At 38.6% G+C, this 13,346-nt stretch overlaps 1 protein-coding gene across 33 annotated transcripts in view; it reads right to left on the bottom strand.

The window, feature by feature from the left end:
• Nucleotides 1–13,346, bottom strand: part of ANKRD26 (ankyrin repeat domain containing 26) — a 59,854-nt gene that overhangs the window by 20,852 nt on the left and 25,656 nt on the right. For 12 of the 33 annotated variants that reach the window (XM_048956903.1, XM_048956924.1, XM_048956912.1 and 9 more), the window contains 5 exons: nt 3,355–4,329; nt 2,344–2,579; nt 1,398–1,529; nt 657–690; nt 305–443 (listed from right to left, as the gene is read on the bottom strand). In XM_048956903.1, the coding sequence (XP_048812860.1) occupies nt 305–443; nt 657–690; nt 1,398–1,529; nt 2,344–2,579; nt 3,355–4,329 (1,516 nt within the window). Of the gene's footprint in view, nt 1–304; nt 444–656; nt 691–1,397; nt 1,530–2,343; nt 2,580–3,354; nt 4,330–5,930; nt 6,014–8,885; nt 8,931–9,019; nt 9,084–9,181; nt 9,211–10,786; nt 10,890–11,910; nt 11,973–13,346 lie in introns of all 33 variants that reach the window. The other 21 variants (XM_048956988.1, XM_048957016.1, XM_048957037.1 and 18 more) reach the window with 11 other exon arrangements.

The following is a 13,346-nucleotide window of genomic DNA, read 5'->3' as shown; positions in this document are numbered from 1 at the left end:
CTACATTTGAATGAACTGGTCTGTACTTTACAAAAACTTTCTCTTCCAGTTCTGACTAGAGACACAGCTGGTAGGTAAGGCGTGTTTGTTGACAACACAGATAGACATCTGAGGTTAGGTGAGATAAATTCTGCATTCAGTGCAGGAGCCTGTACTTCTTAGGGAGTAGGGTATGGGCAAGAGTCATTTTTGATCATAAATATTAGACCTAAATATGACACTAAGCAACTGTGAAGGTACACAAGGAAACGAGAGTTTTAAAAGATGAACTTGTAACAGAAGACAAAGTGAGTTAGAGACTTACCTGTATGATCCACACTAAGCTGTTCTAACAGCAACATAGCTTCTTTGTAAGTTGAAGTTGGCAACTCAGCATCCTCTGTAGTTGTATCAGATGACTGTGTTAAATCAAGGTCATCAGTAACATCCATTTGCATGCTGACCTACAGACAACACAGTATGTATACAAAACTATGTTATTACAGATCATTATAAATGCAGGAACAATTCAGTCTCTCACTCACAGCCCATGAATTTGACTCAAATAGTACAAAGCTGCTTATTAGCAGAAATCTTTGCATCTAATTGAACATGATGTAAAAGCTGACACAGTTTAAGTGATTAAAAACCGATCAGAAAAAGTAATTTTACAGTACCTTGCCCTTTTCACTCCCTGTTTTTGCTGCAGACCTGGAAAACAGAAATACATTTCAGTACTGGAATGCTTACACAACATGAACAACAAATAACTGAAAGTGATCTGAAAACTTAATTTCAGAAGTGAATTAAACTGCAGTTTAATACAATAACTGTGTTATACGTAGTCATGTAGTTGGAGGCAGAAAAAAAAAACAACAAAAACACCATACGTGTGCTGGAAGGCTATTTTTTTCTGCATTATATTGTTAATTATACAACAGCCAAAGTTGAAAAGCACCTCCAAAAAGGCTCTCAGGTCTCCCCAGAGCCTTCTCTTCTCCAGGCTGAGGAGTCCCAGCTCTCTCAGCCTGTCCTCATAGGGGAGGTGTTCCATCCCTTGGATCATTTTTATGCCCTCCTCTGGATTCACAGTATAACAGATCCACATCTCTTCTGGACCCACATCTGGATGCAGTACACTTGGTGAGGTCTCACCAGTGCAGAGTAGAGGGGCAGGATCACCTCCCTTGATCTGCTGGCCATGCTGCTTTTGATGCAGCCCAGGATATGGTTGGCTTTCTGGGCTGTGAGGGCACACTGCTGGCTCACGTCCATCTTGCCATCCACCTGCACACCCTCAAGTCATTTTTGGCAGGGGAAAATCATTGTACGCATTCAGTTTGTAAAATTTATCTTTAGTTTTCAGGACAATTTTTGTAATCATTAAATGTATTTATCATATTCCTTATATTCAGTACCTTTCTTCAGTTTGGGATGTTTCACTGCAAGTGCTATCATCCGTTACTTGAATCTTCTGATTAGCCTTCTGCTTTGAAGACTGCCTTTTATTCTCATTTTTCTTCATACCTTTTGCATTCATAACAGATTTACTGTATTGAACAGAAAGAAAAAAAGTCACCAATTGAGTACATTATATAAAATAAAAAACACTCTATGAAAAAAAATCAAGACTAAAAATGCCTGTTAAAACACAGGCTTGATTCCCAAGATCTGGGAAGATACTCAAGTAAGCTGGAACACCTCTCTCTCCCCATTAAAGGATGTACTTAGAGCACAGATTTTCCTGAAGAAGGTGCAGATAAAAATTCCTGCCAAGGGTAATGCAAAAGCATCTTTGCTTTCTTCAAACTTCTTAGAATTGTTTGGTAATATTATTGTTCCCTTTTTCTTGACAAAGAGAGTCTGAGTTTAATGAAAACAATTCCATGAGGAACACTAATATCTCCTAGAAAAGGGAGAAAGTAAACTGAGTTCCTGCTTTTCTGTTCTGGGTGGCTATTTATTAAGAACATAACATTTTCTCAACCTCCAGCTAAGATTCTGAAGACATGACTAGTGTCAGTATTGAGGAAAAAATTCTCTGGGCAGCCTGGTCTGGTGGTTGGCGATTCTGCACATAACAGGGGGGTTGAAACTAGATGATCATTGTGGTCCTTTTCAACCCAGGACATTCTATGATTCTACAATTAAGACCTTTATCTCCTCCAATGAAATAAACCTGAACCTTCATTGTGCACTTAGTTCTCAGAAAAATATATTTTTTTAAAAGTTTGAGAAGTAGGAGACTACTCAGCATAGCTTTCAACACTGAGGAGAGTGCTTCAAATACAAGATAAAAAAATCCCTAAAGCTAAAACCCCTAAATATTACAAATAAAAATTGCAGAATGTTTTATTAGTTTACCCTTTTGTTGGCATTCTAGTTAATTTTGGTCTCTCCTCAGATGAAAAGTTCTTTGTGCGTTTTTCTTCTATCTTTTTTTCATCCTCAAGTTTTTTCTCATTCTTCCTTAGAGCAAGCTCTTCTTTAACTGGTTGATTGTTAATACTGCCTGCTGGTGTATTTAATTTATCAAGACCATCCTCTTTTTCCACTGCTTGCATTTTGAAATGTTTCTGCTTCTTTTTTTTCTTCTCAACCTATGAAGAGAAAATTAAGCTTCATACATTTTTCTGTTTCTAAAGGCAATGTAAGACCAAATAATATAAGCTTGACTTCTAAAATAACGTAAAATAAAAAAGAATTTTCACAAAAATTACTCTACAAAACGTACCAAGTCAACGAAAACACACCGAATTCACTCATGATTTGAAGTTCAACAAAAAAAAACCCCAAGCCTTAGGAAAGAAACAATAAAGGCATGATGGGTGCATTACTGATAAGAAATTAGACAGACTACACAACATTAGCTGTAGAAATAAAAAAAATATGAGTAGATGCATGATGGAGTACTCCCTTAATGATGAGGAAAAAAACCTCACAAGCAGAAAGTTTCACAGCAATCAGGAATTTTAGTGAAAGGCAGTGAAGGCACGCCATGCACAAACCACAGCAAATGAAGAGATTAGTCAAGACCCTGTTCAGAAGCTATTTTCATTCCTTGATTGAGAATCAAAACTGGTGTACTTGTATGTATTTGTTTTTATGGCAATGTGGTGATAACTACTTACACTGGAACTGACTGCCACCTATTGTTAAACTGAATCAATACATTTTGATTTCTCAAAACCTTCTGATTACATCGTGGGGAAAAGTACAATTCACCACTGCTCTCCTTATTTATGAGTAATGTACTTCCCTTAAAACAAAAAAAAAGAAAAACAATTTCCACAAAGCATGATCAATAGCTAACATGAACAGGACCATTGATATGGAGAAAGACTAAGGAATAAGGAGAAGCAGGTGAACTTCTACCTCTTTTTGTAGCTGTACCTTCTCTTTCTCCAAAGCCAGGAATACCATTTGCAGCATTCCTACCTTACTCTTAAATCTTTCCACATCTTGTTTTAATTCTTCATCCAGATTCCTTTTCAGCATGCCACAAGGTTGCTGATCATGTGGAATAAGATTTTCAATTTCTGCTTCTCCTATTTTCTTGTTTTTGATAAGGCAGTCTCTGGAAACACTGTCACTAAAACAGACATCCTTGCCAAATTTCTTCTCTCTGATAAAACCCAGTGTACTTTCATCATTTGTGGAAATAGGTCTTATTTTAGGAAGAATATTAGAAATGTCATCCAAAATATTTGTTTTTAAACAATGTCTCGGGGAATACTCAGGACTTCCCTCTACATTCCTACCAATCCCATTCTCATTTTCTTCCATTTTCTCTCCTCTTGCTAGAGGTACTTTTGTATTATCTGTGTAATTAGTGCAGTCTTCTTCCTCTGTACTCCAGGTATTTTCCATGTTTGCATTTAAGTTACTGTGATCAGGAAGGACACCGAGACTCTGAACTACAATTTCCACTTCGGGTTCTTTTAGGTCTACATTAAGTTTCATATCTCCAAATTCACCTTTACTTTCTAACTTATTATTTGATTCCGTTACACAAGATGAAACACGAAAACTCTTCAATTCTTCATTGAAGTCATCTTCTGCCACTTCTGCCACAAGGGATGTAGTTTCCTCAGATTCATTAATTTCACCGAACAGCTGCTTCAGCTCTGCTGTGATGTTTTTAAAATTTGTTTTCAATTCCCTTTTCTCTTTTTCAACCCACATTCTTTCATATCTTTCTTCCCACGGCTTTAGACTTAAATGCTTGACAGCACTGTGGGATTCCTCATTTTCTGCTAGGGCTTCCTGATGAGAAATTTCTGCTTTGTCAGTCTGTATTTCATATGCTGGGTTTTCTATCAAGTTGGTAGTTTCTAAAACATATTTATCCTTAAGTAAGCAGGTAAAGACAGAAAAATTACCAAGAAAAAGGAAATTACGGTTAAGCCATGTAATTTACATTGCAAACTCATTCTATCATACAACAAAAAACAAAGGTACCACCTTATTTCTTTTTTCCTCAAAATGAAAGGATCTAGTTTAGAAACAATAGTTTTTCTGCCATTAGATTTCTCCAAACACGAGAATTGCTTTAGCCAACTACAGAGAGCAGGCAGGCTAAAATGTGTCACTATGCAGTTTATGTTTTAGTACTTAAAAAATAAAAATAAAAATTTAAAAAAAAATAAAAATAAAAATCAAAAGAAACCAACAATCAAGAACAACATAAAACACAACTGCCCAAATTTTCCCATCCTCCATCACTTTCTACTGACTGGCACTTTACAATACCCTGTTAGTTGAGTTAACACAGAGTGAGTGATCATAACAAGCTTGTTACTATCCACCACAAGGGACTGATTACATTACAATCATTTATGCTCCCCAGAGTCAAAATTATTAAATTACATTCCAAGCTCCCAAGACAAATATTTACTAGGAAAACCTGTTCGCTGCTGCCCTCAGCCCAAAATCATGAACCAAGACATCTATCAAAACTACCGAGCCTCCTCATATCTCTGGCTCCTCTCTGGTGCTGACTGCTTGTACTGTGTGCCTCAGTCCCTGCAACATTATCCTTGGTTTGTGTTCCCTTCTGAATAAGGCCTGCCACCTTGGCGTCCCAAGGGACCACAACCACTGATCTTCTTACTCTGGTTATACAGGCCCTTTTCTCCTCCCACATCTTAACTCCACAAAAATCTTTCACAATGCAGAGGAGTATCTCAGTCACCACCTCTCTCAGCCACTCCACTCCCAAGCTCCATTCACTCTGCACATCTGCTATCACCTTCCAACACTTAAGTCCTGTTCTCTATCTGCTGAAATTAATCACATCCCTCTTCCATGGTGCCTTGGATGTATGATGGATATTATTTCTTACTCCACTGTCCCTTGAGGTATTACAGAAGACTCCAGACGCTCACTGGAGACCCCTACGCAGTCCTGTATGCCCAGTACAAACAGGATACCTGGTTTATATGCCTCTACAATGGCCTCCAAAAAATATATTTTCAAACACTTATTAACTTGATCAGACAAGGATATATTTTGCAGAGGCAGAGAATGCATGGACAGATCATCATATTTCAAGGTTTTGCTTAATCTTTCTCTTACAAAGAGGAAAATCTGGCATGTTTTGTCAAATAAATAATCACATGATAGAAAAATCTTGCTCCTAATTGAATATGTATTTTGCATAGGAAAAAAAACCCACCACGTGACTGCACTTTTTATCAGCATTGCACACAAAGAAAAACAGAGGTCAATGTTTAAGCAAACCAGCTGGAAACATAGCAGGACAATGTCAAGTATCCATCACAACGGCAAGCATTTTACACAACCATAAGAAGACAGTATCTAACTTCAAATGATACAAACTTCATGTACAAGACTCTTTTCTCAGAACTATTTACTGACTGGTAAGCTTTCTTATACATTAACACATAATACAGTTTACCAATTCAGATATAATATTTGCTTTCACATACCTGCCTTCCACAGGTTTCAATGGCATCCTTGACCGTCTCTTTTTCAGCTGATGACACATGAAAGATATGTTCTGAGCCCTCACCTACAGTGAAGAAATTCCTTCTTTATAATGAACGTGACTTATTACGACTTATTTATACCTACAGTACATTCTGAGTCGTTGCATTTATGAGAAAATAACACAAACTAACACAATCTCTCAAGTGTATGATTTATGATTTGAAGATAATATAACACAGTTTAAAGATGCATCTCTGTGAACTACCCTCTCTCAGGGCATTTTCCCTTTCATGCACAAGGGAAGTTTGAGGAAAATCAGTACAAGTGGTCACAAATACACCTTTAGAGATCTCAAATGGTTTATGTATATGTAGAAATATATTTATATACAATGACACACTGTATGCTACACTGTAACTGGCTAGATTCCTCTAGCTATTTTCACTGCTCCTTATTTTGTATGAAGAAGAGTCTCATTCAACCCTTTTAGAGTTAGAAATACATGTACCACAGGAGTCACAATGCTCTGCAGAAGAAATACAGCTTGCTGAAACCCAAACCCAAAAGTCAGAGAAACTTTCACATATCCTTCTTAATACCTGATCTTCAAGATAACACATAGATGGAGAGAAAAAAAAAAAAGAGACAAGGAAGGATTAACAGAAAATATATGAAATGCTATGCTGACATAATATGAGCTATGAGAAAATTGATTTTCCTACCCAACTTTACAATGTTATAACATCCTGGACCATTATTGGACTACATTTCACATTACTGCATAAAACAGACAAAACTAAGACTCACAGAATCATAGAATCAGAAAGATTGGAAAAGACCTCCGAGATCATGGATAAATGAGGTTGCCAAATCACTATCCACCATATTTAAAGAGTTGTGGCAGTCAGGTGAAACCCCTCAGTGACCGTAACAAGGGAAACATCACACTTGTTTTTAAAAAGGGTAAAAAAGGAGGTACTTCCCAGGATCCAACCAACTTTCTATTATGGAGTGACTGCAGTGACAGATTAAGAAACAGCAACTGATGTTAGCTACCTTGATTTAAGACTTTTTACATGGGCTCAAATAACATACTTGTCTCTCTAAATTGGAGAAATATGATGGATGGATTGTTTAGTACATAAGGAAGTGGTGCCAAGTGGTGTAGCTGATATGTTAGTGAAAAGAGATGACATTCAGAAGGACAATGACAGCCTAGAGAAACAGGCCTCATGACGTTCAACAAGGCCAAGTGCAAAGTCCTGCACCTGCATTGGGCAATCATCAGCTCAGACTGGGCAATGAACAGACAGAGAGCAGTCCTGTGGAAAAGGACTTGGGGATCATGCTGGACGAAAACTTAGATACAAGCTGCCAATGCATGCTTGCAGTCCAGAAAACCAATTGCATCCTGGGCCACAAAAGAGGCACTGCATGGCCAGCAGGCCAACAGAGATGACTGTCCCCTTCCTACTCCACTCTTTCAAAACCCTACCAGGAGTACTGAGTTCAGCTCTGGGGCTCCCAGCACAAAAATCTCCGGTTAGAGCAGGTCCAGAGGAGGGTCACAAAGAATAATTTGAGAACTGGAACACTTTTCCTATGAAGAAAAGCTGACAGTGTTGGAAAATAAAAGACTTTGCAGAGACCATATTATGGCCTTTCATATAAGCCCCTAATTGATGGGGCTTATAAGAAAGATGAAGGAAGACTTTTTTTTTTTTTTACTATGGCCTGTAGTGACAGTGCAAAGAGTAACAGTTTTAAACTGAAAGACAGTTTAGATAAGGAATAAATTCTTGATGAGGGTGGCAAGGCACTGGAACAGGTTACCCACAGCAGCGAGGTTGGAACTAGGTGATCTTTAAAGGCCCTTTCCAGTCCAATTCTATAATTCTATGATTCTAACAATCCTTACTGCATCTTACAGAAATACTATCACTGCAGAAGAGAACCTCCTTTTCTTTATGCATTGCAAATACACACACACATACATTTTTTCAGGAGTCAAGTTTAACCCCTACTGTTGTCAAAAGAAACAGTACCTTTTTTCCTAAGACAAGGATGTCAAACAGCTTGGAACAATTTCCATTCCATACTCAGAAGCTGTAATAGTTTTCTGAATTTTTTCTAATCATCTACTTCATATGCCTGCTTATATAGGTTTTCACCTGATTTGTATTTTCAGGGGCTCATTGTAGAAATTCTAAGACCTGAATAGAGAACTGTTTTGCATCTTGCTAACAAACGCTTAAATTCATACACATCAGAACGAAGAAACTAAAAACCCATTAAGGTTATATATCCTCTCTCCCATATATATATATATAGTGTATGATCTAGATGCTTCACTTTTATCCTTGTTTCCCAACAAAAAGGAATTCCTGTGAATGTACTTCCACTCATTACCTCCCACTTAAACCTTCTTCCCTACATTCTTCCCCTAGCTCTAAATTCAGTGGTCAGTTTCACCAAAACGAGAGGAGGGGCTTCAGGAGAGAATATATATTACATGTTTTAAAACAACTGTCAGAGAGGTAGAGAAAAGTCAGGTGAATAATCACTCATGCTAAGTGCAGCATAAGCCTGCAATCACTCTTACTGTCCCACCTGCAGTTCCTGGACAGCTCAGTTTGCAGATCCCTTGCCTGGAACCAGACATAGGACATACTTCCTATTGCTCCTCTAGAAACTGGTATATTCAGAAACAGGAAGAAAAGTAAATTTGAAGACTTCCTGACAAGGGGTGATGATAGCAGATGGAAGAAGCTTATGCTGTAGAAAGGTTTTTACAAGCACTGAATAGCGGACTAGAGGAAAAAGCACTCACAGATAGAGGCATATTTCATTAAATCTTATGCTGAAATAACATAGCAAACATTAATAGCAGGAATTTACAAGTAGAATGTGTGTGCCCACAAAGGAACATGACAAAAAAAACCTTTTAAAAGTACCTTCAATATTGTCTACATCTTCTAAACTCAATTCCTCCTGTAGATCTGCAAAACAAGTGAATCAAATGCTTAATTAAATGCGCTTCTCCAGAAAGATTCTGAAGTTAAACTCGAAATACCAAAGTCACCATTACCTGATTTCTTCCTTTCTTTTTTTGAAGGTGTTTCATTCCTCTCTAAAACTGCAGAAACCTTCAACTGTGAAAGACAATCCAATGAACAAAAGAAGTTAAATTCAAAGGAACTACATATTCTTTAGCAAGCAGGACAAGTAGACTGAAATGAAAATCATTTACCTGCAAATCACTGGATTTCTCTGAAAAGCCTGCAGGTGAAAAATGAAAGCGCTATTTTATTTAATTGAAGATACCTTTTACTCTGTACAACATCAGTAGGTTCTGCAATTGTTGGCTGGATGCTTTACTTCATTGAGAGTGCAACAGCTAATATTCAATTATCTTATCACAGAGAATTCACAGCAGTATGCAAGAAATGCAGAGTAATTCCCATCATGCATCTTTTATTAAAAATGTTAAATCACAGAATGACAACAATCCCTGTGAAGCATTAAGTCATGCCTGTTAACAAAACAAGGTTAAAATATTTTATTCTTTTTGGAAGCTGAATTCTGCTTTCTAAAAGGATTAATTAGTGCAGAAAGCTCTATGAACAATCACAAAAGAATCCAGCAGCACTAGGACTACTTCTATCCCACTAGTGCTCAATGTTGAGGCTGCTTTCTCATTAACAGCTTTACAGAGAGCAAGGGTACAGACACAAAAATCTCATACAAATGTCATTCAATGAGGTAAAACTAAGCTGGTTCTCAACTGATCACTCTGGTTTAGCTTGCAGGGAAATAAATGATACAAATGTTGTTTGGTTGTAATGCACATGTGCATTATTCCAAATATTTGTGAAGTTTTGTGTCCAATTTTATTTCCAAACTCACACAACCTACTGCCCATGCATTTCTTGAATTCTGTGCTGCAGTCATCTTATAGTTTGAGTCCTCTGAAACAAGTATAGAAAATGCTTCTAGGAATGGTTCCACAGAAGAAGTCTCACATTAAAAAAATATTAATAAAAAACCACCAAGATGTGATTTTAGTACACGTAGTGTACTGAAGTAACATGGAAATACCTTAGAAAGATTATCACTATCAGCTCTTCCCCCTTTCCATATTGATTTCAAACTTAACAGAATCATATGAAGCAGACTTCCATGACAGTAAGTTGATTTAGAGCTCCCAGAAGCTTGAAAAAAAATCTGGTTCCATCTTACTAAACTGAATTTGGATTAGCCTTTTTAGTCATTATACCCATACTATAAGCTGGATTTCCAAATCATTTTTAAAAAGATAAAAGCCTTATTCCAATAGCAAAACTCCCTTTCTCAATCAGGATGGTCACAAGGCAAATGCCACAATCTGCAGGCAGAAACCCTCAGCAACAAAACCTAAATTTGTCCTCACATTTTAGTTCCTACTCAAAGCACAACAGAAACCTATAAAAAATAAAGCTACGTAAAAAAGAAAAAAAAAAAAGCTTAACCAGATGATATTTTTCTTCTGCTGATTATCCAGGAATGACTGAATCCTCAAACAGGTAAATCTTAAACTAGATACCACTCTTACCACATTAAGCAACAAGTTAAAGCAAAAAAAAAACCAAAAACAAATAACATACATGTCCAAAAAAACACATAATGAACACAAGAACTTCCTTGACTAATCAAACAGGCCAGCAAGTGAAGAGTTAGCTGGCGTTAATTAACAATAGCCAAGCACTTCTTCATTGCTGTAGCACATAACCATAGCACAACAGGGCTCCTAAGGCAAACACTGGAAAAAGTTCACTTGTCTGTAAAGAGAGACAAATACAATCTATGAGAAAGTTACCATTGTCATGCTTCCTTGAAATACTCTGCGAGCATAATCCGCGTTCAACTGCAGGTGGGAGCACCACAACAGGTGATACATTCCCTGGAGTTCCAGAATACGTCTGTACAATACAGAACACATGCATGAGAACTAGTACAATTTTTTCTTTTTTTTTAAATCAAATTTATGAAAGGTTTATGTATCTCTAATAAAAGGGCAAAAAAATCCTTACAACTCATCTAAACTATTCTGTAATGTTGATAAAGGCTGGCAAACCGGATAGCCACAAAAGAAATTAACACGGGAAATCAAGATGTTGATTGCAGAGAAGTAGCTGCAGCTCTGTGTCCAACCAACATTTGCAGCAAATTTGTGCCTGACATTCCAATGTGAGCTTATGTTCTGGGGGCACAGGGGTAAGGGAATGCATCACTACGATGCAAAACAAACAAACAAACAAACAAACAAACACGATTTGCTTTGATTAAAGGCTAACAAGGCAAAGCTAACTGAGATTCAGGTTACCTTGAAAGTCTTGTATTTCTAAGAAAGGGGTGGGGAACGAGTCTTTTCCCTCTCACAACAAAAGCTAGAGGGGAATTAGCTACAGACCCTGCTCACCCTCATCTTGTGAATCATCAGGCAGAATGGATAAACACAGCCAGCACACTTGGTGTCTGTGTTGAACACAAGTTTGAAAAATGGATGAAGTCTATCTACAGAAGACAGAGGTTCTGTACAGAAGAATCTAAATGTCTAGGTTGCTCGCCCTAGGGGCATCCATTTAACTCTGACTGGATCAGCAGAACAGAGCCGCACAGTGGAAGAAAACTACTTCTCACACAAGCCTCCTTGAGAAGCTCCTACATTTTTAAGCAGCAATAAACTGTGCTGCTGTATGAGCTAGAAAACCCAACTCAAAAGGCAGCAGCCAGGAGGCCCCTGTAAGGAGCCCGACCTAACGGAACACAGAACCTACACCCAAAGTATTTCAAGGATCCCCAGTTATGGACACAGAGCAGCAGCAACTGAGGTCAATAAACCACATAGAGGGCAGGGCTCTGAATTTGAAGGCAAGCTCACACATAGTTTTCATACGACTTTCCCCCAGACGGGGGAGATGCACGTTTCACAGAAAGTACCTCAGAATCCCAGGGAGAATCAGACTCTTCCTCTTGCTCTGGTCCTGCTACTGGCAGGGCACCTACAAAGAATGGACAAAGAGAGACACTGAGAATTTACTGCACTCCACTTCTATCCTCCATCAGTCAAACACAGGATCTGAAAGATGAGTAACAATTCTACAGCACAGGACAAATCAAGAAATGAGTTACGTTCAAGGACAACTTTACACCCAGACACATCATAGACACATATTCTCTTCACTCCTCTTTATCTCTTTTCCAGCAAAAGATGCCTAAGAATGACAGCTGACATGGCTATGTCCCTCATGTTCAGGCAATGCTCAGGAAGAAACTCCAGCGGGCTTCAGTTTCAGCACACGCAGAGCTTGAGTCATCTTCCCTCTAGCCTACACCCCCATCATCTGGCATTTACCATCACTTTCCACTGTACAAGACGTACCATAAAAGAAAGATGCAAAATACCCTCACACTAACAGGAAACTGCCAACGCACACGGCTCCCTGCTTAGCGCTATCAAGCAACATCTCCCCTGACTGCTGTAGGCAAATGCAACACCTGACTAAGACTCATTACCCTGCACCTTCCGAGAAGGCAGACACTTAAGGACTGACATTTGAAAATGGAAAAATGGAGCTCACAGTTCCAACACTTGGCCCAGACAACTGCAAGCACTTTCCGTCTTATCACTTTACAGTTTCATCTCTTCTCACCAAACTCCTGTCCAGAAAAGACCACATTCATTGCTCCAATCTAAGCTACTCCACTGTGTATCACAGAATCACAGAATTGTAAGTGTAAATAATATGAAACGTAAAACAAACTCAGGATGCACCCACACAGAAACACGTGCAAAATGTGCAGGAATGAGCCACACAGTAGTGATGGTGTCCACTCTGGAAAACCATAACTGTTGACTCCAGCCTGGGTGTTGACTATCTACGCTTTGCCAAATGCACGCTTAGGGGGAAATGTGCAAAGAGAGAAGAGCACGTACCCTCACTGCTTCTGCCAGACTCTCTCTGCAGCATCTGACCAACAGCTACACATGCTCTGAAAATAGCTACTGCAGCAAGCTATGCTCTGGAGACAGAGAATGGCAATAGTATCTTCCCCTGCTCTGAGACCCTGACGTGAGTACCAAAGTACCCAACTCTCTCTGAGCCGCTCATGCTCTCCAGCACACAGAGGAGTAGCATGGAAGAGACCTCCCACATTTTACAACTGAACAAGGTGAAGCACTGCAAGAGTTTTCTCACAGTTTGACTCAAGCGTGCTCTTTGCTGAAGCCCTGAACAAAACACAGCTTCTCAATCTGGTAGTATCTACCAGAAAGGGAAACACTACTGTCACACACAAGACACAACTACACTACCTACTTGTTTTGTTCAGATCACTTCATGGAGAACGCAGCAACAAAATTAAGAAAGCCACTT

The sequence above is a fragment of the Lagopus muta genome, chromosome 1 (assembly GCF_023343835.1).
Source record: "Lagopus muta isolate bLagMut1 chromosome 1, bLagMut1 primary, whole genome shotgun sequence".
Lineage (NCBI taxonomy): Eukaryota > Metazoa > Chordata > Aves > Galliformes > Phasianidae > Lagopus > Lagopus muta.
The sequence above is the reverse complement of the archived record's forward strand: the minus strand, read 5'-3'. Positions and strand labels throughout refer to the sequence as shown.